Source organism: Delphinus delphis, chromosome 8, assembly GCF_949987515.2.
Source record: "Delphinus delphis chromosome 8, mDelDel1.2, whole genome shotgun sequence".
NCBI lineage: Eukaryota > Metazoa > Chordata > Mammalia > Artiodactyla > Delphinidae > Delphinus > Delphinus delphis.
The window spans coordinates 85,917,373-85,943,654 of record NC_082690.1 but is presented as its reverse complement, the minus strand read 5'-3'; the positions used below and the strand labels follow the sequence as shown (position 1 = coordinate 85,943,654).

The window sequence follows — 26,282 nt, the reverse complement described above, 5'->3', positions numbered from 1 at the left end:
TCAAGGAAATGGGTCCTGATGAATATGAAGAGATGGAAGAGGAAGAAGAGGAGGAGGAGGAGGAAGACGATGATGATGATTCGGCAGATATGGATGAATCTGATGAAGACGACGAGGAGGAGAGACGGAGGAGAGTCTTTGACGTTCCCATTCGGAGACGCCGCTGCTCTCGCCTTTTTTAGCAAGCCTCTGCTGATGGAAGCCCCGGGGTGAATCAGCCTGTTAAATAGATTTCTCAGTAATGTAAATAACTAAATTGTTCTCAGCTTATAGCAGGAAAACTAGCATGAAATATTGTGCCAGGACCTGGGTTCTATACGACACTACTTTAGGAGCTGGATTGTTTGAGTTTGCGTAGTGTTTTTGAGGTAGAGGAGGAAATGGGAATCTTTTTTTCCTCTTCTAGAAGTCAGTGGGAGAATAGTTCTCTAGCTAAGGAACAGACTTTTTTTTGTTTAAAGATATTTTATACTTATAAAAATATGGAAATGGGAGGGAGTAGAATAAGGATTTAAAATGAAGCAGAAATACCTACACAAGGATAGAGAGAAAGTGTGACTGAATGATTCTGTGAAAAGACATAAGTTATTTAGAAATGAACAGAATTTGTAATTAGGCTAATCCATTTAGTGAGTCCTGTATATTTTGTACTCACAGGGAACTGATTGACTAAATAGCTTGAATGCTAGTTGTCCTTTCTTAGACAATCTGTCCTTAAATTTAGAGTTTTTGTCACAACAACCTTGAATTTAAAGTCTATCAGTATGACTTTGACCTTGAATTTAGTCTTCAACTCTGCCAACCTTGAACTTAAAGTCTTCAACACTATGAACTTTATCATGTTGTTCACAGATGCATCATTTTTGAAGTGTAGTGTGTAAAAGTATGTATTGTGTTGCTTATTAACAAAAGATTCTTCACAATATCTCATGTAGTCTAAATTTGAAAATACTGCTTCTGTTTTGTTTCCCCTCTATATACTTGACTGTCTAACTTTGTGATAAGTGACATGAATTTTAAGTTAAGATTAAGTATGTTTCCCTAAAACATGGATTTTTTTGTAATTATGTAATTGAGAGTTTGGAATGAAATCCTCCAAGTGTCAAAAACTCACATTTTGAAAACATATTTTGGTTCCGATCCTGTATTTTGTATAATTGCCTATTTCCCATAAACTAATATTAATAAGCCTTTGCTCTTAAGATGGAAGATGAGATCAAAACTCATTGGCCTATTGCCAGAGGCCCATTCAAAGTCATTTCCTGGCTTTGACGATACTCTGTCATGTACTCCACCTCGCACTTCGCCCAGGAACAGTTCTTTTGTAGGGAAAACTGTAGGAAGAGGGAGGTATATACAGGATTAAGCAGCTCCCATCAGGGACCATGAAGGCAAACTTAGTCTTTCATACTGGCACATGTCAAAATGTTCTGAAGTGGAGTAAGTAGTTTTTCCTGCTTATTTCTTTTTAAATAGGCTCCCAAATCTATTATGCCTATCCTTTTTTTTTTTTAATCAAACCACTGGTTTTTTGAAAAATAAACTTCCCCAGTAAAGTAGTGATTTAATTAAAACTAGTTAACGTTGGAAGTTAAAGCTGGAGCCAGGATACCTTGCCATTCTTTGCATCTTTCTTTTTTCAGAATGGCCTCTCTTCTCTCAGTTCCCAGAGTACTCATGATGTCCCAAATCTCCCTGCCACCCCATCCAATCCTTGCTCCTCAGAATGCTTCAGGCTTGCTTATCCTTCCATCAGAATTCATTCTCTTAGTATGTTGAATGAATGGTCTCTATTTCTTACTAAGGTGTGATTGATTAGTTGATAACATCCTCAGGTGTTTTATTTCATTGGCAAGAATGTGTATTCACACAGAAAAGGTATCTAACAGTTGATCAGACTGCTTTTGGTGGAGTGAAGCCCATTTCTGGCTCCTAGGTCCATTCAGAAAACCACTTTTACTCATTTGTCTGAAGCTTGATGTATCAGGATGAGGCAGATACGTAAATAAACCGGAGCTTAAATAGCTTAGGGTTTTTTTTTTCTCTTGTGAAAAGTAGAAAGTAACTAGCTCAGGACTGATAAGGTGGCCCAATGGTGTCAACATTCTAGGTTCCTTCCATCTTCCTGTTCTACCATTCGTAGCAGACTTTAAGGTCACCTCATGACTGCAAGATAGCAACTGCAGTCATATTGTATTCCAGGAAGGATGACGAGAAAAGGGAAAAATTAAATGGAAAGTAAAAAGTCAATCATAAGGCTGGAGAGAGGTAAACCAGCCAGGTCTCCAGCAGGAGCAAAAGTAGAGAAGGGGCAAGAGATGCAGGTATTAACATGGGCAGCCTGTAAACCTGGTATGAAGGAATTGTAATGGCCCAAGTAAGACATGCTACAGGCATGAATTAGGGCAGTATCAGTAGGAGTAGAGTGAAGAGAGGATGAAATTGAAGTAGCTAAATGATAAAATAGGCAGGAGTTGGTGATTGCCTGTGTGGGAGTGGAAGAAATAGAAGTTGATTCCAGGTACGGGGCTTCATTTATGAAAAAAAATTGCAGGAAAAGCAGTGGAACATTTGGACACATTTTGAGTTCAAGGTGTCTGTGGGACATACAAATGGAGTTGTCCAGTAATCAGTTGGATATGAATATGAAGATCCAGGGAGTGGTCGGGACTGGAGAATAAAGATTTGCTAATCATCTGCAAACATACATACAGTCATGCCTCGGTATCTGCAGGGGATTTATTCCAGGACCTCCACAGATACCAAAACATGCTCAAGTCCCTTATATAAAATGGTGTCATACAGCCAGCCCTTGGTAACTGCATATTCTGCAGTTGGTTGGCCGAACCTACAGATATGGAGGGCCAACTGTATTCCCAAGGTAAAACAGTGGGTGCACTATAGTCTCCCAGGGAAAACATACAGCCATGGTTCTCAGTCCAACCCTGGCAACACCACATTATGAGGGGGTAATGGAAAAGAATCTCAAGACCGAGGGCTTCCCTGGTGGCGCAGTGGTTGGGAGTCCGCCTGCCGATGCAGGGGACGCGGGTTCGTGACCCGGTCTGGGAGGACCCCACATGCCGCGGAGTGGCTGGGCCCGTGAGCCATGGCCGCTGAGCCTGCGCGTCCGGAGCCTGTGCTCCGCAACGGGAGAGGCCACAACAGTGAGAGGCCCGCGGACCGCAAAAAAAAAACACACACACACAAAAGAATCTCAAGACCGAAAGGTCAAGGAACTGGACGCAAAACCAGGAGAGAGTGGCATCTCAGAACCCAAGAGAGTTTAAAGGAGGGAAGAGCTTATAGGATGCATAGAAAATGCATATGGAAGAGCTTTGTAAAGCTATCATAGGAAACACATGTATTAGCTGATTTAAGCAGACACACTTTAAATATCAAAGCAAATCTTTCTGATTTGAGAATACTGTTTGCATAGAGAAAAACCAAGATTAAGGCACCACCAAATGAAATTCATTCCCTGACATCCCAAAGCCATCAGAGGATCATGGTAGAAGGCACGTGTCATGATCAGTTGTCATACGATTTCCCCTGCTTGAACTTTGTCATGGGTTCCTCCGCTCCCGATTCAACAGGAGCAGTCCTGAGATGCAATACCTTCTTACCCTGATCCTCAAGGAGTCTCACAGTCCCCAATAGAGGTCAATCTCTTGGAGAAAGACCTGTACTTTTGGCCTGCTTTTCCCACTCCCCTTTGTATGGCCGTCTTTAAGCCGGTTCTGCAGTGGGTAGTGACAAAGTGATAACCAGAAACTTCAGATTACATCTTCACCTAAAAATAACGTTCTAGAGACTTCCATGGCGGTCCAGCTGTTAAGACTCCCGGCTTCCACTGCAGGGGGCGTGGGTTTCATTCCTGGTCAGGGAACTAAGATCCCACAAGCTGCAGGGCACGCCTCCCCTCCCCCCCCAAAAAAAAACCCACAGCAGAATTTCATCTCGGTTCCAAACAAGTCACAGAGGTGACTATGGCTGAAGGGTACTTGGAGGCTACCAGAGCCCGGGAGCAGAAAGGAGCCTCAGGCTGCAGCCAGGCTGGCTAACCCGATAGCCAGGCCAATTGGGAGCTTGGCAAGGGCACACAAACATTTTGAAAAACATTTTCATATTTTTTTCAACAAAGGAGGAAAATTCATAAGTGTTGGAGTTTCATATTGTTTTTGTTTTCGATAACAAATCGGAGGAAGAACATCATAAACTTTCCGTTTCAGTGTTTTATCATAAAGGTCTTAATCTAGTCCTGGCCACAGGGCTTTTTCTGCACCGGGTCCTGGAGCCCGCAATTGCGCCGGCTCGGGTGACCTTCGCTGGCAAACTGCGGCGCGCAGGGCGAGGCCGGAGTCTGGGCGGGGTGGGGCCGGCGGGAGGAGGCGGAGCCCGCCCCAGCCGAGGCGATATAACGGGACTGGACAACCCTAGCAGGCGTACCCGCGCAGAAGCGGACGACGGGGGCTGGAAGGTGAGGTCTGGGGGCCAGGAGGGGAGCGGAGCCGCGCTCCGAGTCCGGCACTCGGGGATTTGGGCCGGCGCATGCGCCAACGGGCAGCTGGGCCCGGGCCCCTGCCATCGCGGGACTGGGGGGTTTGGAGGGTCCGAGAGGGCCGTGCCCACCCTGCGCCGGCCTCCGCGCCCAGGGACGGCGAGATCCGGCGCCCTTCCCCCCGCCCGCGGCCCGCAGAACTGGTGATTCCTTTGTATACGACCAACGAGAAGGGGGGAGCGGGCGCGCTTTCCAAAACACCCCCAATTCCGCGGGCCCTGCCCTCCATTCTCCTGGGAGTATTTGTTTCGAAATTTGAATCTGAAGGGAAGCTCTTGCAGTTTAGGGAAAAGAAATCGCATCGCACCTTGAAAGGAGGTTAATGCCATCCCTGGAAGTTATGGACATTCTTCTCTTCCTCTGGAGGTTTAAATTTTGAGTTTTAAACAGCAGGGTGGGGTCGTGACTTAGACATTTTGAGTCCAATTTTAGTTTGCTTGGGCCAGCTTGGGCCGCACCCTTCATAGAGTCTAACGGCAGACTTAAGGAAACGTTAAGTAGTGGTTTTCTCCATGGATCCTGGAAATGTACCAGGTAACGGTCCATTTCTCCTCTGACGTAGGTGGCTTCACCCCTTATCCCGGAACTCACACGAAGAGCTGGGATTTGTGACTCACCCTGGCGGTAGTTGTGTGACTTCTGAAACTCGGATCTCGTCCGTGCCCTCGGAGTCTTTGTGAAATAACGATTTGGCCTGGTTGCCACCTAGTGAAGGCTCTGGCCCAGGCTTCCTCCGGTTTTCCTTTTGACCAGTGCTTTCCTTCTTTCCTATAATGCCTCATGTCCGCTTTGAAAGTGCCTCCTGATTCTTGGCCAGCTGATTCTTTTAAAAATCCTGTTCTTGGCCAGTTTTTTAAGGATATCAGGGGGCTCCAGCTGAGACCTGCCCACCACTCTCAACTGCAATAATTCTATTTCATTCTAAACAAATCAGCCCATACGTTTTACAAACCTAGAGACATAGCCCACACCATATCAGGGTTGCTTGTGATGATAGACATTTCTTGAAAAGGAGGGAGAGACCTCAAATACAGGCGAGATAATCCGAAGATTACTTTGTGTGCAATTCTGAGAATCACAGATCAGGGAAACAGCTCTTTCCTACCACCTTGCTCTCCGTTGTCTAGCTTCATCTGTCGGTGATGATGGCTCTGGAATGCTCCTAAAATAAGTACAATTTGACATGGTTTGCTTGCAGAGAAGTGATGAAGTTCATGTGTGGTCAAGGGCCTGGGCTTGGCACCAGTTTGAGCCTTGGCTCTGCTCTTACTGGCTGCGTAATGCTGAGCATGCTATTTAACCTCATTTTCTTATTGCTAAAATAACAGGCCTTACTTCTTAGGGTGTTATAAGGACACGAATATCTCACCAATTATGAGATAATTCGTGGAAAGGACTCTGTGCGCACCTGGTAAGCGGAGAACAAATGTGGCTGTTAATGTTTCGGTACCCATGTTCCCCGTTGGGGGCAGCTTACTCCCAGTTCTCTAAGGAAGGCACATACAGCTCAGAATGTTAATTGAGGGAGGTGCCTGACTGTGGACCAAATGTGTGAAACTATGGCTTCTGTATTTTCAAACAGAAAACTATAAGGAAAACACCTCATTATGCTGAGTAGCTTGTAAGGCAAAAGTCCAAATAAAAATGGATGTTAGAGTGTGGAGAGCGGGTGTCTAATGGAATTCAGCTTTGACAGCTGCAGGTACAAGCTCTTGAAAAGAAATGCATAAAAAATTCTGGGCCAGCTCCAGAAGAACCTCACGAGCAAAGACGCCATAAACAAAACCAAGCCCAGAGATGCTTGAGAATTTCCGAAGCGGAGGACATGTTATTACTACACCCTATATCTTGTGAAATATCTTCACTACACAGTTGACTCTCCACGTACAATCTCAAAGGGCAGGGCCGTGACGAAGCTGTCTGGAAAGGGCCCTCTTTGGAGAACTAGAGACTTGAGTTCCTGGAACAAATTGCAAGGAAGGCCCTTCCTTGTTGAGGAAGCTTCCGATTTGTGTAGTTTAGAGAGTTCTGAGATGGTTATCTCTGGCACCTCAGAGTAACTGGGAGGGGCTGTTCATTATGATGGTGGCTTTCTGTTTGTCTCTACTTGCTGAAGTAATGACTTCTCTGAGCTGAGTGATCTTTGTGTAAGATCAGTGATCTTCTCAGCTTGCCAGGCTGTGTGTGTACAAGGTGATAAGGAGGCAAAGCCCCAAGCCACTAACACTACTGGCCTCCAGGTAATGTTAAGCTACTTGTGAGTTACTGGCCCCTGGTAAATAGAAGGGAGATCCACCCAGTGTGTCTTTGCAACTAACCTGTTGCCTTGGGAATGGGTAATTTCATCCCCTGGGGCCTCCATTACTGTCCTATAAAATAGGAACGTTGGGTTTAATTTTTGAGAATACTTCTAGCCTTAAAGTTTATCAGCCTCTGAGGCTCCAGGCTCCCAGGAACAGAAACTATACTCCCGGGCATCTGTGAATCTTGTGGCAACGTTGCCAATGTAAAATCTCTTCTCTGGTGGCCTGTGTTAACCAATTTATTTCAGAAGCTGAATTCACAAGAAGTTTCCCCACCAGAGAGTTTAACTGTGGTTAAGAGCTCAGACCTGGGTTTAAATGCTGCTCTGCCACGTACCAGTTCTGAGGTTGGTGTATTCATTTTCTATTACTGTTGAAACAAATCACCACAAACCTAGTGGCTTAACACAACACAAATTTATTAATCTTACAGTTCCATCTGTCAGAAATCTGACCCGGGCCTCACTGGGCTCGCATCAACGTGTCAGCAGGGCTGTGTTCCTTTTTGGCGGCTCTGTGCGAGAATCTGTCCCCTTGACCATTCAAGCTATTGGCACAGTACAGTCTTTGGGGTTGGAGGACTGAGGTGCCATTTCCTGGCTGAGTGTCAGTTAAGGACCATTCTTCACTCCTAGAGGCCACCTGTATGCCTCAGCTGTGACCCCCTTGCTCTGTCTTCAGAATCCCCATGGGTGGGCAAAGTCCATCTCACTCTTTGAATCTTCAGCTCAGTGTGGTCCCCAGTTAGAAATGCTAATTTCTAACTGAGCCCCACCCAAGACCTGCAGAATCAGAACTTAGAGGGTCAGGGCCCAGCAATCTGTGTTTAACAGCCCTCCAGGTGATTCTGATGCCCACTAAAGCTAGAGAACCAATACTGTTACCCTATGTTATTTTCTTCCTGGTCTTTAGTGTTAGTTGGTGTCCACCTCCGCTAGATTGTAAGGTTCTTGAGAGTGGGGCTTCGCCTGGTTCAGCAGTCACTGTAGCCCAGTGCCTAGCATGGCACCTGCTCAGCTCACAGTGGGCTCATAAATGACCGTTGTGGAGATGACTGGGGGGTAGGTGCCGAGACTGAACTTACTTCGTAGAGTAAATATATGCACCGATGGATTCCTTCAGTTTGTTGGGTCATTGGTGTGTTAAATATTTTATGTTCACATTTATTTCGATTGTTTAGATGGATAGATAGATAGATACATAGATAGGTAGATAGATAGATAGATATTTGGGGGGACTGGCTGGGGTCTTTGGATGGACGGCAACACGTCTTTGTTTTCCTATTTAAAATAATGGAATATAGGCTTACACTGTCCATAAACTGGCTACCCAAAACATTTTCAGGAATTTGATTAGGGGTGCCTGTATTTGTAAATCACCTTGCAACTTGTAGCTTCCCCTTACATCTCAGGTGGATGGAAATGAATAAATAATGATCAGGTTGGTTCTTATTGTAGGATGAGAATCTCTAGTACTTCAGAGATCTTTTGTTTTAACCCCTTGCTGCTTTCTGCTGGCATCTTTCTGCATCATCTCTGATCTGTGATCTCTGCTCTCTGTGTGAACATTTCCAAGTGATGGGGAGTTTTTCACATTTCACCAGGGAATTGATTTCCATATGTGCTGACACTTTGCACAGTGCCTGGCACATGGCAGGGAGGGAGGGAGGGGTGGAGTGATAGCAAGCAGTTGCTCTTAGGAAGCTCAGAATGCCTCCCTAATTGATCCTAATGCTGTCTTTGTAAATTACACAGAATAACCTCTCCCTCTCTTCCTTGGTGGCCATTACCCTATTTGAAGATGGTTACTGTCTCTGACTATACTTTTCCAAATAGGACAGCCCTGGTTTATCCCAACCATTTCTCCTGGCTTTTACAGCTGTGTACTTTGCTGTCCTGATAAACTGGAAGAAATTCAGAAATCTGGCACCTAATAGTAAAAATATTATTTCCAGCTCAGGTCTAAGCCCAGGACAGAGTAACCCCAGGATTGTGTGTGCATTTGTCTGTTCCTTAAAGTGCCACGTAACATTTTAGCCCATAGTGAGCTTTAAAACCCTCAAGTCTTATTTTTATATTCTATCATTCTATAAAATCATTATTACCACTTCACAAATTAGGAACTGAAGTAAAGTAGTTGGCTGCATTAAGGTTATATAAATTGACAGCAGAGTGGGATTAGAATATAGGTCTTTCAGGACGACTAGAAAATCACACAAGCCTCATTTTTTTTTTTTTTTTTACAAATATAGGGTGTGACTAAAATAACTATTTTTAGACATAGGAGAATATATACCCATGAAATATTTTTTACCTTAATGTAGCAAATTTTGAAAGGTGGTATATATTTTTAATACTTAATCAGGTAGAGTAGTAGGAAAATAAAAACTTAAGCTGCAAGTGAAACGACACCTAAGTACATTAAAATATTCTTCACTCATGTTGAGAGCTCTTTCTATAAAAAGGTTCATTGTTAAGAAAATATATTTAAGCATAAATAAGATGCTCATAATTCTACCATGCTGTTAATCCCATGATCCAAAATTTTTGGAAAAGTGGGAAGGTGTTCCAAGCATTTTTTTATACGAGTGTGTATGTATGTATGTGTGTGTGTGTGTGTATATATATATGTATTTTTTTTTTATAAGACAAAGTAATAAAATTATAGCTTTTTTTTTTTTTTTTTTTTGCGGTACGCGGGCCTCTCACTGTTGTGGCCTCTCCTGTTGTGGAGCACAGGATCTGGACGCGCAGGCTCAGCGGCCATGGCTCACGGGCCCAGCCGCTCCGCGGCATGTGGGATCTTCCCGGACTGGGGCACGAACCCGTGTCCCCTGCATCAGCAGGCAGACTCTCAACCACTGCGCCACCAGGGAAGCCCTATAGCTATTTTTAAACTGGCTTTTTTTCTTAATACATTGTGAATAGTCTTCCATGTCTGTTACTCTTCATGGCTGTATAGTTCCCCACCATGGAAGTGTACCATAATTTACTCATCTTCTTGTTGGAAATGTATGTTACCAAATTTTTACTATTTTAAACAATGCTTATATATCCTTGACTGTTACTTATTCCTCTGGTGAAAAGCCTATTTGGCGTGCCCCTGAAGGAATTCCCTTTAGAGTCAACTTCAGAGCCACCCAGGAAAATCTGTCCAGACTTCCTAAGGCTGGCTCCAGACGTGTCCTATGACTCCCAAATGGTGTTTTCCAATAGGCTTACCTATCTTATTCTGTGGACCTTTTCCAGAATGACTTTGGGTCTACGGCCATACCACCCTAAACGCGCCCCATCTCATCTGATCTCAGAAGCTAAGTAGGGTCGGGCCTGGTTAGTACTTGGATGGGAGGCAGAATGACTTTGGGCTGTTTCCAATAATTAAATCCATTTAAATGAGTCTCAATATGTTTAGAAAAGAGTGATGAGGTCTTCTGGATACATCTTGCATCTAAGTGTTTGGTTGGGTGGATTGAAAAAGTAATGGCAGCTCTCGGTTCATCTACCATCTGATCTACACTTAACTTATGGGCATCATTTTTAAATTTAAAATGGAGGATGTTTTAGACTAGGGGGAAGAGTTTCAAGCCATGAGGTTCGGTTCTCTTTTTAATTCTGTAACAGACTTGCCAGAAGACAGGTGATCTATGACTACTAAAAGGGAAAGTTTTGTAATGTGCGGAGTTTCCTATTTCTAATTATAAAAATAATGCTTGGCTCATTATAGAATATTTGGGGAGGTATGGCAAAAAGTAAAAGGTCAGGAAGAGAAATAAGAGATTATAAATAATCCTGCTTAGTGTTTACTACTATCAGCAGCATTTGGGGGGCATTTATAAAATAGCTTTAAAACAATCAGCTATTTTCTGTCCCCCACCCCTGCCATTTCATAACAACATATCGCTCTTGGAAATTCATATTTTAGTAGTGGTTAATGAAGACCTGGTCTTCCGATCCGAACAGCTCAACATCCGTACACTGATCACTTCCTCTCTCTGCCACACCCTCCACCCACCAACACCCACTGCCTGCCCAATTTCTTTTCCTGGGAACCTCGTGACTTCCCAGTAATACTCATGGTGGCTACTGCTTTTTGAGGGCCTTCTTTGGCCAGGCACCATGCTGTGCAGTACCTGTGATTATCCCTGTGTTTACTTGGTGAAGAAGGGAGGCCCAGAGGTTGAGTAACACACGGCAATAAGTGGCAGAGCCAGAAATATTCAAGACTTTGTTCACCGGTCGAGGAGAAAGCCTGTCCCTAGACCAGTTCACTGTGCCGTTTCCGCAGCTTTTGTTAAGAGATGAGCCTTTCTTAGTAGACCCTTCTTTCTGATGCGTGTCATCAAGGGCGAGTTCACTGCACTGCACCCTCTTTGTTGTAATGGTGTTATTCATGCCAAGGACCATTCCGAGGGAAGTCTCCTGGAGCTTGCAGCTCCTGCCAGCCTGGCGCCCTTCCAGCACCTACCCGCCCCCGTCAGGAGGTCCCTCCCTCCTCCTCCAATAGGGCTACCTGAGGAAGCAGATGTTCTTAACTTTTAGGAAGAGTCTGTTGCTCTCCGCGTCCCTGTTCGGGGACCTCAGATGGGTGCCTTCCTCTCCTGTTCTCTTGCAGCACTTCTTCCCAGCCCCAGGCCTGCCTAAGCTGAGTGTGTGAATCATCCTTTCTACCCAGATGCCCCCGAGCATGAGGAACCAGGCAGGGAGCTGGGGTGTGCTGGGCCTGGGCCACTGGCTGGGGGGGTCGGTGGCACGGGAACGCTGTGATTCTCTCCCTTGACCCGTCTGGTTCCCGACAGACGGCATTGCAGGGGCGTCAGGTGCTGGCAGGAGGGGCAGGGGCCTCTCCCTGAGCTATTAGGATGCAGAGACCTCGCTGCCTCCATCTCTCAGGCTCAGGGAACAAGAGAGCCTGGAGAGGCCAATAGTCTGACACGGAGGTATGGGCGTGCCTGACTTTGGGCAGGAAATCTGGGTGTGGTCAGGAAGGAAGTCCAGGGTGAGGTAGGAAGCAGTGACAGCCACCACTTTTCTGTGACTGTCAAGCACATAGTTAACTTGTCTCACCTCAGTCTCCTGGTGTGGGAAAGCACCCATGTACCTGCCCCTTGTTATAGGTGAAGAGAATCAGGCTCGGTAGCCGTGGCAGAGCCAGACCTTGTGTCCAGGTCTTCGCCAGCCCAGTCTGAGCTTCTGACCACTGGCCTCGGGCAGCCTCAGGTCCTCACCGCACAGGGGTGCTATGGGCAGCTACGCCCCGGGAGGGTCAGCCCGGTGGCGGGGGGCATTAGTAGGCTGTGGTAGGTGTTGCAGGTACCAGAGGGAAGTGGGGGGTATTCAACCTGTAAAGAAAGGCCAGGCCCAGTTAGATTTTCTCCCCACTTTCCCACACGTCAGCAAGCAACCTGTCTCTCTCCCGGGCGTGGCTTTACTCAATGGCGTCTTCTTTGGGCAATGCCAGGCCCTGCCCTGTTCGCTTCCCAATTCTGCCCGGCCTTCCTCAGCCAACTCCTCAGCATCACATGACCTTCAGAGGTGTGGGAGATGCCATTTCCAACCCAGAGGAGGGCAGGGCCCACCCACCAAGAGCCCCGTCTGTCTACCAGGCAGAAATCCTGGCCTGTGCGGCCCAGGAGAATAGAATGTGGAGCTGCCCCGGTTTGGGGCAGCTGCTGCCTCCTTGTTGGAGGATGGCCTCAGGGAAGTCGGGGTAGGGTCGGGAGACTCCTTAGATCCACTGCTCATGATTTGGACTTAGGCAAGTTAGAAACCTCCCTGTGGGGACTTCCCTGGTGGTCCAGTGGTTAAGACCTCACCTTCCAGCGCAGGGGGTGTGGGTTCGATCCGTGGTCCTGGAGCTAAGATCCCGCATGCCTCAGGACCAAAAAGAAACCAAAACAGAAGCAATATTGTAACAAATTCAATAAAGACTTAAAAAATGGTCCACATAAAAAAAAAATCTTTAAAAAACAAATAATAGGGCTTCCCTGGTGGTGCAGTGGTTGAGAGTCCGCCTGCCGATGCAGGGGACACGGGTTCGTGCCCCGGTCCAGGAGGATCCCACATGCCGCGGACCGGCTGGGCCCGTGAGCCGTGGCCGCTGAGCCTGTGCGTCCGGAGCCTGTGCTCCGCAACGGGAGAGGCCACAGCAGTGAGAGGCCCGCATACCGCAAAAATAATAATAATAATAATAATAATAAAAGTCTAAAGAAAAAAACCCTCCCTGTGTCTTGGCCTCCTGCTCAGGTAAAAGGAGGGTTCAAGGTGTTTCAGCCCTCCCCTCTTCTCCCCTGATGCTCACTGCCACACATCTAGGCATTAATGTAATGGGGACTTGTCACCAGAGGTACCTGGAACCCCTCCTTACTTTTCCAGAGTGATTAAGGAGGAGGTGGGGAGCCAGAGCTTCTGTGCACGCTAAGCCTTTGCTTCCTGTTCTGAAGGCACACTGGTGCCCTCCAGAGTTACCCCTTCCATCTGATGCACTTAGTGGCGTGGCCTGGAGAAGTGGCCCTCACTGGGCTCAGGCTCAATTCAGCCAGCAGCTGGGGGTGGGGCCTGCAGAGCTGAAATCACAGGTGCTGCGTTATGTACTTTGTTAATATTCTCATTTGAGTCAGCGACCCTGAGGGGGAAGATAGTGCTGTCCCACTGCTCAGTCATGAACACTGAGGCTCAGAGGAACTGAATTTATTCAAGGGTGCACGGCTACTGTAGGTGAGAGCTGGGGTGGGCCCGGTGTGCTTTGACTCCCCGCAGCTGCCCCTCCCACCAGGCCCGGCAGCATTTCTTCAGTAAGCCGAGGTCTCAGCCAGGGAGGGAGCAAGCACGGCCCCACCTGAGAGCACCCTAGGGTCATCGCACCCAGCCCGGACATTCCCTGCTTTCTTGGTCTGCTCACTCCTTCCCATGTTTCCTGAAGCCCCCAGGCCTTCCACCTCTTGGTTTCTGAGATACCCGGCAATCACCTGTTGGTTCATGACCATGCTTTGTGCTCCTTTCTTCCAGAATCTGTAGCCGGTCACAATGGGAAGCAAAGGAGGGTTCGCCTTGCTCGGGCTCCTGTTCAGCCTGGCTGTCGTCTGCCATGTAGGTGAGTGGTCCACAGGGACGTGAATCTGGATCAGGTAGGCCGCCTCGGCCCTAAACTTTTTCTTAGGCCTCAGGAAGACCAAGCTGATGCCACAGACCTCGGGCCGAGCTTCCATTCTTTCGCCATCAGTGCTACAGGTCCAGGGTGGTGTGACTGCTCCTTCCTGTGTTACGGCCCTACCCTGAGTGGAGCAGCTTCCTGAGTTACAGTTCATCCTGGGTGACAGAGCTGCTTGAGTGGGGAGCGATTACACTGAGCTGCTTAAGTTTCACCCTGTTCACCACCCGCCGCTGGGGCTACCGATAGATGCCATCTTTAGGGTGCTGAGCCCAGCCGCCCGCCCTGGGCTTCTCCTGTGTGATGCTGCTGCTGCTTGTAGCATTCACGTGCCAATCACTATTCTCAGCATTTTACATGTATTTACTTATTTAATCCTCATGTCCACCCTGTGGAGCAGGGACTATTTTTCTTGCCATTTTACAGGTGACAAGACTGAGGCCCAAAGAGATTAAATAACTTGTAAAATATCACACCAAAGTGGTGCAGCCAGAATTTGAACCCAAATAAGCCTGGCACCAGAGTGTCTGCCCCAGCTCCTTCTCGGGGCCACCCCTCCCTGCCTGCTGGAGATCCTCGTTACCTCTGTAACAGTAGGAACACCTGTGTTATTTGCTTTGCTTCACTGTAAACATCAAAGGTCATTTTCTGCCTATGTCACGTTGGTACTACTAACTGTTATTATTTTTTTTTTTTTGGCGGTACGCGGGCCTCTCACCGTTGTGGCCTCTCCCGCCACAGAGCACAGGCTCCGGACGCGCAGGCTCAGCGGCCATGGCTCATGGGCCCAGCCGCTCTGCGGCATGTGGGATCTTCCCGGACCAGGGCATGAACCCGTGTCCCCTGCATCGGCAGGCAGACTCTCAACCACTGCGCCAGCAGGGAAGCCCTACTAACTGTTATTTTTGAGGGGTGGGGACAGGAGGCAGAAAAGGAAGTAGCCATGCGGTGGGCACTACAGAGGCATCTGCATTTTGGAGCATGTCTTAGAGCTTGTAGCTTTAGTAGCTCCCATATGGTGAATGCTTACTAGGTACTAGGGCCTGTACCCGACCCTGGCTCATTTAATCCTTCCAGCCATCCTGTGAGGGCTCCGTACTATTACGCCCATCTTACAGTTGAGGAAACGGAAGCAAAGAACAAAGTAGCCCAAGGACATGTTTGCACAAGTTTTCCCTTTCTGAGAAAAGACAGAAGTCACGACCCCCCTCCCTCCCCACGTCTGTTGATTGTAGTCACGGAGGTTTGTAATGTGGTCCGCTATGTTACAATATACGTTATTGTCTTAATTCTTCTACCCAGTGAATTTTCTGTAGGAAGAATAGCCTGGTCATACCTGCTTTCCAGCAGTCTACGTTTGTTTATGGATCAGGCTTGGGTTTGGCGCTGTTAGCTGTTCTGTGACGGGTCTCGGGGGCACTTAGGTTTTTCCTGAGGGAGTTGGAGTGCGAAGAAGATCCCCTCCACCCTGGCTAAGTAGCTAGAATATCAAACAGCCACTGACTTATTGCTTTGCCCCTGACCCGGTCTCCCCCATAACTGGTCCTGGTTTCTTCTCTTTCCCACTCAGGACAATTAGAAGAACATCACGGTAAATAAACCAAGCGTGGGCTTCAGAACTGATCGCCTGGGTGTGAGTCCCAGCTCTCCTTTTAGTAGCCGTGTGACTTTTGACAAGTTAGTTAACATCTTGGTCTTAATTTTCTCTTGAAAAATGGGGATGGAGATCCTTGAGCCTGCCTCTTATAGCAGTTCTCTGAAGATTGAAAGTTTAGGTATTTGAACACTGTGTTAGCTGTGAATATTTCTGCCTCACAGAAGTTCCAAAGGTGAGCTCTCTTTCCTCTGTCTGAAGGTTTGACCTGGCCATTTAAGATGTTATAGGGACTTCCCTGGTGGCGCAGTGGTTAAGAATCCACCTGCCAATGCAGGGGACACAGGTTTGAGCCCTGGTCCGGGAAGATTCCCACATGCCGCAGGGCAACCAAGCCCGTGCACCACAACTACTGAGCCCGTGTGCCATAACTACTGAAGCCCGCGTGCCTAGAGCCTGTGCTCCACAACAAGAGAAGCCACTGCAATGAGAAGCCCGCGCGCCACAACAGAGTAGCTCCTGCTCGCTGCAGCTAGAGAAAGCCTGCCTGCAGCAATGAAGACCCAATGCAGCAAAAAATTAATTAATTAATTAATTTTTTTAAAAAGATGTTATAGAGAGCTTCACTCCTATCTGTGCTCAGGAAGTGAGGAGCCACTTTCTTCTGGCCTTTGGAGAATTCCTCTTCCTGGTGATGAACTTTGGCCTTAGAACTAAAAGTCAGCTCTTGGGTTCTAAAACCCACATTTCGTCTTGGTTTAACCAGGCCGTTCTTTTATGAGGTTTTACATATTTCATCTTTGAAAATGTCTTTTCACACCGATAGGTACTTCCAAATACTGATTACGTGGCAGAAGCCATGTGGCCAGAAGAAGGTGATCTCTTATTGTAGCAAAGAGTATGTCCACATGAATCAGGAAAACTTGCTTCCAACTCTTCCCATCACAGATGTGGAATATGACTCATCTTTTTCCATCACCATTGTTGTAAAAACAGAGAAGGGAAAATAATCCAGTGAAACTTGAAGTCTAGCCACCAAAGATGAATCCTAAGAACATGAGTGGGAGCGGTAGTCATTTTTCAAATTGGGGAACCAGAGGCATTTGCTTCTGATATAAGTCGACCCTCGTGTTCAGTGTCACTGTGCATGTCTTCCCACCCACATGGGCTTAAAGTGTATGGCTGCTGCCTGCCCCTTGACTGTGTTTGCTTCTGGCTATGGGTCAGTCCCTCAGCAGAGAACAGCTGCAGTGAGGACGCCTTATCCCAGAGGCCATCAGACTTGTTCTGCAGAGGTCCAGATAGTAAATATTTCAGGCTTTGCAGGCCAAGAGACAAAAATCAAGGATATTATGTAGGCTTTTATATAAATAAGAGAGAAAACAAATTTCTCCAAGTTTTTAATTGGCAGAATTCAAAAATTTAATAATTGAGTACAATTATTTATAATACAGATCTACTAATGAGAAGAATGGAATTCTTTCTGGGAGAATAACATTTTGCTTACTTGGGATTCAAAAGTTAGTGTTCCCCATTCATCAAATTGGTTGCAAACGTTCATCTGTTAATACTGATCTGTAATGAGATTTCATGCATTTCGTCTTGGAGCATGTCTTTTCACACAGATAGGTACTGCCAAATACTGACGATCAGTCTGTGAGAATGTTACGTGATAGAGCATATTCATTGCTTGGAAGGTGTTTATAGAATTCTGTTAGTTTATCCTCTTAATGGATTCCTTTTAATATGTCATTGCATTGCAGATGAATCACTTCCGGTTGAAAGTAGGAAAAAGCTTCTCAATTGCACAGTTAAATGGATTTTGAAATCTGGAAATTCCCTTTGCACTTGCCTCAGGGTCCAAAAAACTGCTGCTGGAACTGTAGTTTGAGCTTGGAAAAATACATCTGCTGCAGATATATGTGGGAAGGAAGCCCACTCTGAGTTGCTGACCTCTGACCCACACTAATGGAGCTGGTGGGCTTGCTTCTGCTGCCGGGAGGGTGAGTCATTGCTGGTCTACCAGGTTCTGACGGGCATTCTTCCTGATCCTAGGCCACAGCCTGGAGTGCTACAGCTGTATTAACCCAGCTAATGGCTGCACTACCACTGTCAATTGTTCACGTAATCAAGATGCTTGTCTCATCGTTCAAGCCGGTAAGAGCCTCCCCCTCCCCCTCTTCCTGAGTGTAATGGGATGAAGAGAGCCTGGGAAGAGATCTGTGCCGCTCTCATTCTTGTTAGACTCGTATTCAACAAGTAATAGCTACCATTTAATAGCACCAGTTGTGTGCGGCACTAAGCACTTTCCATTTGTTTTTTTATTTAATATTTCCCATCTACCACTCGGGGTAATATTTTATTCCCGTTTGGTAAATGAGGAAACTGAGACTCAGGTTAAGCAACAGACTAAGGTCAAGGAACGAGCTCAGGATCTGAACGTGGGAACCCATCTAATTCCAACACTTGTGCTCTTAACAGCAACACTGGCTGCCTCGCAAACTTTTGAGAGCCTGCCCTGTGCCAGAGCCTGAGCTAGGAGGTCGGGGTGCAGAGATGAAGAAAGGAGACGATGAAAATTGTGAAAGAGGCCTGTGTAGCTATTACAGATGTCTTTATTGATACCCGTGTCTCATTCCGTGGGGAATTTAATACATACAGAGTCCTGAGGGGACTCAGGCTGAGCTCAGAGGACAGGTAGGAAGTAAGAGGACTAAGAGAGGAAGGGTGTTCCCAAGAAAGGCAACAGTAGCTACCGAGGCTTGGTGGCCTCAGAGAACAAGGCACTCGTGGGCTTGGGGTAGGGAACTGGCAACATTGACAAATTTTGTCAAGTCTGCATTTTCCAAATTGGTTAGACTATGGAATCGCTTCCTCCATAAATCCTATTAAAATAGAATTTAGGAAACCTGATTGAAAGGAGGAGGAGTTTCACTTCCCCAGAAAGGAAGAATCCCTCAATAAGTAAGGATGAATTAGAATTATCCTGTTTAAAGAACAGGAGTACCTCATAATTTTGATATAAACTCCTGGAATACAGCTCAGATTCCAAGGTCTACATGTAAGGTCCTTGATTCTGTAGGCGACAGTTCCTCTGCCTCACCTGGAGGACTGTATTAACTCATTGTTAATGTAGAAAGCATAGTGAGGCCCCCAGAGAGAATAGTCATTCACTCCACAAATATTTGAGCACCAATTATCTATGAGCACAGAGACCTACTTCTTAACCCTGATGGTCTGTGTCTCTTGGACCCCCACTACAAAAAGTATAATTTCCAAATGAGAGAATAAAGGCAATATTATGTGTAGAATAAGTATTAGATTATCAGTTAGAAGCTTTGAGCTCTGATCTCTGTCTTGCCACCAGTAAGTTCTTCCGGCCTCTCTTTTTTATTGATGAAGTGGGTGTGTCAGATGGTAGAGGTGGAGAGAAGGAAAGAGGGAAGTAGACTAGACTAGGAAACAAATCCCATTGTTTCCTACCTGAATGGTTACACTTTCATTTTAGTTGTTTCCAACATTATTGAAGTATAATTGACAAATAAAAACTGTATATGTTTAAGGTGTACAACATGGCAATTTGATATACATATACATTGTGAAATGATTACTGCAATCAATCATTGTTACCTTTCTGTGTGTGACGAGAACACTTAAGATCTACCCTGTTAGCAAATTGCAAATAGACAATAAGTCTTGTTAACCACAGTCATAATGCTGTACATTAGATTCCCCAGAATTTACTCATCTTATAATGAACTGTTATGCTTTGTAAAAATGATTAATGTAAACAAGGAGGCACGTCTATTAGAATGGCCAAAGTCTAAAACACTGACAGTACCAAATGCTGGCAAGGATGTGGAGCCCCAGGAGCTCCCATTCATTGCTGGAAGGAATATAAATTGGTACACAGTATGTACTCTCACCATAAGATTCAACAGTTGCATTCCTTGATATTTACCTAAATGAGTCAAAAAATTATGTCCACTCAAAAACCTACACATGGATGTTTATAGCAGCTTTATTCATAATTACCCAAACTTGGAAGCAACCAAGATGTCCTTCAGTAGATGAATGGATAAATAAACGGTGGTACATCCAGAGAATGGACTAAAAAGAAATGAAGTATCAAACCATGAAGAGACACGAAGGAAACTTAAATATGTATTACTGAATGAAAGAAGCCACTCTGGGAAAGCTACATTGTTATGATTCCAACTATGTGATGTTTTGGAAAGGGCAAAACCAAGGAGATAATAAAAAGGTCAGTGGCTGCCAGGGGTTAAGTGGGGGAGGAGGGAGGGATGAATAGGAGGAGCACAGGATTTTTCGGGCAACGAAGCTAGGACTCTGTGTGATACTATAATGATGGACACATGTCATACATTTGTCAAACCCTATAGAATGTACAACACCCAGAGTGCACCCAAATGTAAATAATGGACTTTGGGTGACAATGATGAGTCCATGTAGGTTCATCAGTTGCAACAAATGTACTGGAGGGAAATGTTGATAGTGAGGGAGGTTGTTTGGGGTGGAGGTGGGGCTATCGGGGGCTCTATGGGAACTATGTACTTTCTGCTCAATTTCTCTGTGAATCTAAAACTCCTCTCAAGTATAAAATCTATTTTTTTAAGGATAATGTGAATCTTAAATAATTTTCTTCTTCTCATGAACATAGGTCCCAAAACTTCAGCTAGACATGTGGTAACAGCAGTTCTTGAAATATAGATATTCAAACCTTACAGTAAGGCAGATAGTAACAGAACATCTAAATGCCCCTCCGACTCTGATTGACGTCAGCCTGGGAGAGGCGAGGCACACTGTCATAAACAGGAATCAAAGGCCAGGCATACATTGGAGAAATTATTTAATTAATCTGGCCACATTGTCTCCCCAGCTGTGAAATAGGAATACTTACCTCCCGGGGTCAGTGGGGCAGTTAGTGGAGAAATGTGCGTGCTAGCGCTGTGCGGATTCAGTCTAGAAGAGAGACAGATGGGCGCTACTTCAGCCACTAATTTACTGGCGTCCTGGCTAGGTCCTGGAAATATAAACCGTGTACGGAGAGTCTGGCAGAGCCTTTGATGACAGTGCCAAGCAATCATTTCTGTAATGGCCTTTCAAATAAGGGACACACTGAAGGATGCCTAAGGCAACTGGGGACTACTGCTTGGTAAAGGCAGACTCAAGGCAAATCTTCGAAGAGCGGGGAGGCTGTGCCTAGCAGAGAGAGAACCTTTAACATTCCGGTGACTCTGTGATATGATCCACTTTTCCTCGGGTGATTCTGACAGTGGCTTTGGTGAGAAGCTCACCATTGAAGGTTGTTCTGCAAATAAGATCATTCAAGGAAAGTGCTTGGCTCACTGCAGGACACATAGTAAGTGATTAATTGGTAGCAATTATTAATAAATTACTATCTGCTCTCCCCAAGCTGTTAGGTTTCCCTAATTAACCTTTTGGTGACTTTCATGCTTTCGCAGTTCCAAAGCCTGATGACTACTACATAAGACAGTAACTTGTCCTATTCAACAGCATTCTTTAGTACAGTATTAGAAGCATCCACTTAAATATTTATGATCCAAGCAGGTAGAGTCACTGGAACACTCTTATCTGGCCTCTGCCACTTGACCAGACTTCATTAAAATCCAGGCCAAACACCCATCTCCTCTGAGGGGGAGGACAGAACAGTTATACCTGCAGTTATAAACTTAGAAGTTTTGTTCTGAGCTGTGAATGAAATAGAATAAACTAGTTATTGGCCTTAAATAAGGAAATAAGCATCTGTATTTTTTTTCTTTCCAACACAGAAGAAAAGAAAACGATTCCAGGGCGGGGACCAACCTTCTATATCTGTGTGTCCTCAGCATCTAGTACAACTAACTTCTCTTCTCTCTCAGCTCTCACTTTTTTAAAATATTTAACGTAATTTTTCTCAATGTTAAGTCACTATAAGCTAATTGGCATCGTATATCTTGGCCTGCATCTTCCTTTGTGTGTAAAAATTGGGACCGTAGTGGCACGTTCTTTTGGAAACTTTTCCTGCTTTACGGAATAATCTAATGATTTTTAAGGGAAGTTTAAGCTATGTTTAAAATAACGTCATCCAGTGCTTTTTTATTTTAAGTCTCAATCTACAGAGACATGTGTAAATGAAAGATGGCCTCTGTGAGGGCAACTCTGCTAAATTACTTGGGAAGCTTTCCAGAGGAAAGTAGTACGCTCACCCCCGCACATAGACTTTATACAGGTGGGTCACATTCTACATGTTGTTCTGCATCTAGGCTTTTCTCTATTGAGATATAATTCACATATCTCAGTTCCAAAGTACATTTTAAAGTGCGCAATTCAGTGGCCTTTAGTATATCCACAACTCTGTACGACTATCACCACTCATCTTCGGAACATTATTATCACCCCAAAAGGAAACCCCATACCCGTTAGCGGTCACTCCGTATTCTTCCCTCGCCCATACCCCGGCAGGGAGCCCTATCTACTTTCTGTCTCCACGGATTTGCCTATTCTGGGCATTTAGATATAAATCAAACCATACAGTGTTGTGGTCCTTTGTGACTGGCTCCTTTCACTAGCATAATGTTTTTTTGTTTGTTTGTTTTTTTAAAGTATATAATCTATTATTTTTTAAAATTTTTTTATTCATTTATTTATTTTGGGCTGCATTGGGTCTTCGTTGCTGTTCGCGGGCTTTCTCTAGTTGCAGCGAGAGGGGGCTACTCTATGTTGCAGTGCACGGGCTTCTCATTGCGGTGGCTTCTCTTATTGCAGAGCACAGGCCCCAGGCACACGGGCTTCAGTAGTTGTGGCTCGCGGGCTCTAGAGCACAGGCTCAGTAGTTGTGGTGCACGGGCTTAGTTGCTCCACAGCACGTGGGATCTTCCTGGACCAGGGATCAAACCCGTGTCCCCTGCATTGGCAGGCAGATTCTTAACCACTGCACCCCCAGGGAAGTCCCTGCTCATAATGTTTTTAATGTTCACCCATGTTATTGTATATATCAGTACCTCATTCCTTTTTATGGCCAAATAATATTCCATTGAATGGATATACCACATTTTGCTTATCATTTACCATTTAATGGACATATGGGTTGTTTCCACTTTTTAGGTGTTTTGAATAATGCTGCTATGAACATTCGTGTATAAGCATTTGTGTGAACATAGTTTTCAATTCTCTTGGGTAATATATTTACCTAGGAGTAGAATTACTAGGTCGTATGGTAACTATTTTTAACCTTTTGAGGAAATGCCAGACTTTTCCAAGATACCTGCACCACTTTACCTTCCCACGAGCAATATTTGAGGATTCCAATTTCTTTGCTTCCTTGACACCACTTGTTATTTTCCAATTTCTTGACTATAGCCATCCTAATAGGTGTGAATTGATCCTCACTGTGGTTTTGATTTGTATTTTCTTAATGGCTAATGACGTTGGGCATCTTTTCATGCACTTATTGGCCCTTTGTATATCTTTGGAGAAGTATCTATACCCTTTGCCCATTTTTTAATTGGGGTGTCTTTTTATTATTGAGTTGTAAGAGTGTTTCATAGATTCTGTATACTATACTCTTATCGGATATATGATTTGCAAACATTTTCTCACTTTTTGTGGGTTTTGTCTTTTTAATTTTTTAAAATAGTGTTCTTTGAAGCACAAACGTTTAATTTTGTTGAAGTCCAATTTAACTATTTTTCTGCATTTTAAAAAAACCCTCAAACTCCTCCCATGTCAATACACATGGTCTGTGGCATTCCTTATCTGCATGGAACTTCGTTGTGTGGAACTCTACCATAATTTATTCAAGTGCTTTTTTATTAACCGACTGTCTTTTCGTTTCTTGTTGCTACAGATAGTAGTGCAGTGACCATTCTTGAGCATATATCTTAACCTTTTTTCAAGTAACTTCATAGGGTAAATTCTAGAAGTGGGATTCCTGGATCAAAGAGGGCATGTGTTTAAAAATCTTTGTAACTCTCTCAAACATTAGTATGATTGCCTGTTGCCTTCCATATACACACAACTGTATTGGCTCTGATGAGACTCTGCTTTTATGGAAAAGTTCCATTCAGAGCTGGATCATTATTTACTTAATTTTTCCCCTTTATAAGCTAACTGGGATACATATTTTTACCCAAATGTCTCTATTTCCCCAGGATAAGTTCTAAGAAGTAGAACTGCGAGTTCAAAGACAGGTGCAGCATTTTACCTGCTTGAGTGCTTATCTTTGCGTGTGTGTATTTCCCCCACAGTGCCAATGAAAACTTACTACCAGTGTTGGATGTTTGACCGTTGCAATTTCGCAGCCATTGCGAAAGCCTTAGAGGAGAAGGAGCTTAAGTACCACTGCTGCCAGAAGAACCTGTGTAACAAAAGTGACGGGACGAGTATATCAGGGAAAACAGCTCTGCTGGTCATCCTGCTGCTGGTGGCGGTCTGGAGCTTTTGTCTCTAAATCTACACCAGAAGGGCTTCTCCTAAATCTCCTGTTTCTGTATACTCCTCATTTCCTGTGCTGCTGCGTTCCAAAGGCTTTATATTTTCCAGCTGGATCCTGTTGGGAAAGACTAAAACTAGCTTGAGCAAGTTAGATTAGAGAGAGGAACTCAGAGGGACTCTGAAGACCAGTTCTGTTGGCAGAGAAGACCTGTTTGAGGGAAAAAGTTTGAGTGAAGTGCATGTGATTTGAGTAAAGTTGTATGCTTCTTACTCTGCTCTTTGCAGTGACAGCTTGAGTAGATTCTCTGCAGTCCTCAGCTATTTCCCTCTGGTTCCTTGGATGTAGTTAATGTGATCAGTACTTTTTTGGGTGACTGGGGCAGGGGGCTCCTTTTCAACAGTCTCTCACAAGGCATGCATTATTCTCGCCTTTCATGGTCCCTGTATTGCCAGGTAGGCATGGTGCATGTTCCAGGTGTGGGCTGTGGACAGTGAGATTCTTAATGACTGTTGTATTCTCAGCTAGAAGGTGACTGGCTGGGAAGGAGGTAAGCTTTCCAGATGGCAGGGCACGGAAGCACAAGGTTTATCTTTAGAGAGGTACCAGAGGCTGAAATCTGTGTTTTCTTCTGTCCCTAAATTTTGTATTGTCTTTGCTGTCTTTCAGTAGAAAAACGCAGTAACATAAATTAATGGTGTGTTAAAACTATCCCTCCCACTCCCCGTCTTTTTTATTGGAATGGTAGGCTGTCTTAGCTTTGTCACACACAGTTAAAAACTAAACATTTGAATATTCTATGTTACTTGTGACTTGCAGTTATTAAGGGTGCTTATTTTAAATGTTACTGGTAGGAAAACTCTTCATATGTGTGTGTATAATACATGAATGGAAAAGGAGGAGCCTTTGGGGTTGCGATTTGAGATTTCCAAATGTCATCATGAATAGTAACAGGTCTGCAGGGATGTGTTTTACCTGCCGACATCCAGCCTGTTGGCTCCTAGCTGAGTCAGCACAGATAGTGTCAAATACATCTGTAAGGGCTGTTAGCGTAATCACAAGTGCTGAGGCTTTCAGAAGCGCTACCGGTTTCCTAAAAAGTGATACACCTTTTCAGGAGGACAAAGTTTTGCCTCTTTCTTGTGGGTACTGGTGAATAATTTAAGATCCAGTAGACAGTGACATTTGTATGCTTACAGTCTTGGCTATATTTAACAGCATAGTCTGACTTCTGCCGACGCGAGTGGAATTTATTGATTAACATTTAAAAAAAACAAAAACAAAACACCTTGATTATGTGATCTGTTGGACAAACCAGAATGAATACTGCCTTTCTGAAAATAAAATCTCATCAAATGCATGAGTGTGGTGATTGGCCCAAAGGGTAACAACATAGGTGACACGCCCAATGGTAGCAGCTGAAAGAAGAGATCTTGGACAGTACCAGATTTCTTCTGTTGATGCCATTACTTAAACACTGACCAATAGAGGCTTCCTCATCAAAACCTAGCATTACCTTGGTGCTCTGTGTTCCCTATTGGCTCAGAGCTTTTCCTTACATCATCTTTAATCTTCTGTTCAAAGACAAAATACTAGGTGTGACTCTTTCCTCAATAGAACTTTTTCTGCCCAAGAAAGTACTGACCATGCCCACAGCAAAGTGGCTCATTTCATGCAGTGCCTTTTAGTTCCAAGGAACAAGAACCAATTTTGACTCACTTAAGCAGACAATGAATTTGGGGGAACTTTGAAGGGGCATTCAACCAGACTGCAAAAAACCAGTAGTCGGGGAGAGTTCCCTGGTGGTCTAGTGGTTAGGATTCAGTGCTTTCACTGTTGTGGCCCAAGTTCAATCCTGAGTCGGGGAACTGAGATCCCGCAAGCCATTCAGTACAGCCAAAAAATGTAAAACGTTAAAAAAAAGCCAGAGAGGAGGAGTCAAAATGGTGGTGTGGGAAGATGCGGAGATAGCGTCTCCCCACAAATAGGGCATCTGCCGGCCGCTGGTGGGGACTCTGACCCCCAAGGAGACGGGAGGAACCCCAAAGTGAACCAGTAGGACGTAGGGGGACCGAGGAGGGAGGAGGAGTGGAGAAGACAAGATCAGCACCCCTGAGGCCAGGGAGATCAGGAGAGGCATGTGGGAGGGACTCTGGGAAGAGCCGGAGAGGAGCAGAGGGCGATCGCCTTGCCCACTTGGGCACGGGGAGCCTGCTGAGCTCC

General features: G+C 45.1%; 2 protein-coding genes across 5 annotated transcripts in view; both read left to right on the top strand.

The window, feature by feature from the left end:
• The window catches only part of FBXO3 (F-box protein 3), a 32,361-nt gene extending 31,235 nt beyond the window's left edge, over positions 1-1,126 (top strand). The window contains exon 11 of one of the 3 annotated variants that reach the window (XM_060018673.1): positions 6-1,126. In XM_060018673.1, coding sequence (XP_059874656.1) covers positions 6-182 — 177 coding nt within the window. In that variant the 3' untranslated portion in view covers positions 183-1,126. The remainder of the gene's footprint in view (positions 1-5) is intronic. The other 2 variants (XM_060018676.1, XM_060018675.1) reach the window with 2 other exon arrangements.
• Positions 1,127-4,340: 3,214 nt separating this feature from the next.
• Positions 4,341-25,419, top strand: CD59 (CD59 molecule (CD59 blood group)). Of its 2 annotated transcripts, none has more exons than XM_060018671.1 (4): positions 4,341-4,480; positions 13,869-13,953; positions 17,660-17,761; positions 23,875-25,419. In XM_060018671.1, exons 2-4 carry the CDS (start codon positions 13,887-13,889, stop codon positions 24,075-24,077), a joined length of 372 nt encoding a protein of 123 aa, XP_059874654.1. In that variant the 5' UTR covers positions 4,341-4,480; positions 13,869-13,886; the 3' UTR covers positions 24,078-25,419. The 2 variants fall into 2 exon arrangements, with proteins under 2 accessions (XP_059874654.1, XP_059874655.1); XM_060018672.1 differs by lacking the exon at positions 4,341-4,480 and adding an exon at positions 7,097-7,211.
• Positions 25,420-26,282: the final 863 nt, after the last annotated feature.

Excerpts from the sequence above, each read along its gene's own strand:
- CD59 (XM_060018671.1), top strand. The coding sequence starts at position 13,887 with ATGGGAAGCAAAGGAGGGTTCGCCTTGCTCGGGCTCCTGTTCAGCCTG. Across the intron at positions 13,954-17,659 it reads GGCTGTCGTCTGCCATGTAG|GCCACAGCCTGGAGTGCTAC; the intron begins GTGAGTGGTCCA and ends TCCTGATCCTAG. Across the intron at positions 17,762-23,874 it reads TTGTCTCATCGTTCAAGCCG|TGCCAATGAAAACTTACTAC; the intron begins GTAAGAGCCTCC and ends TTTCCCCCACAG.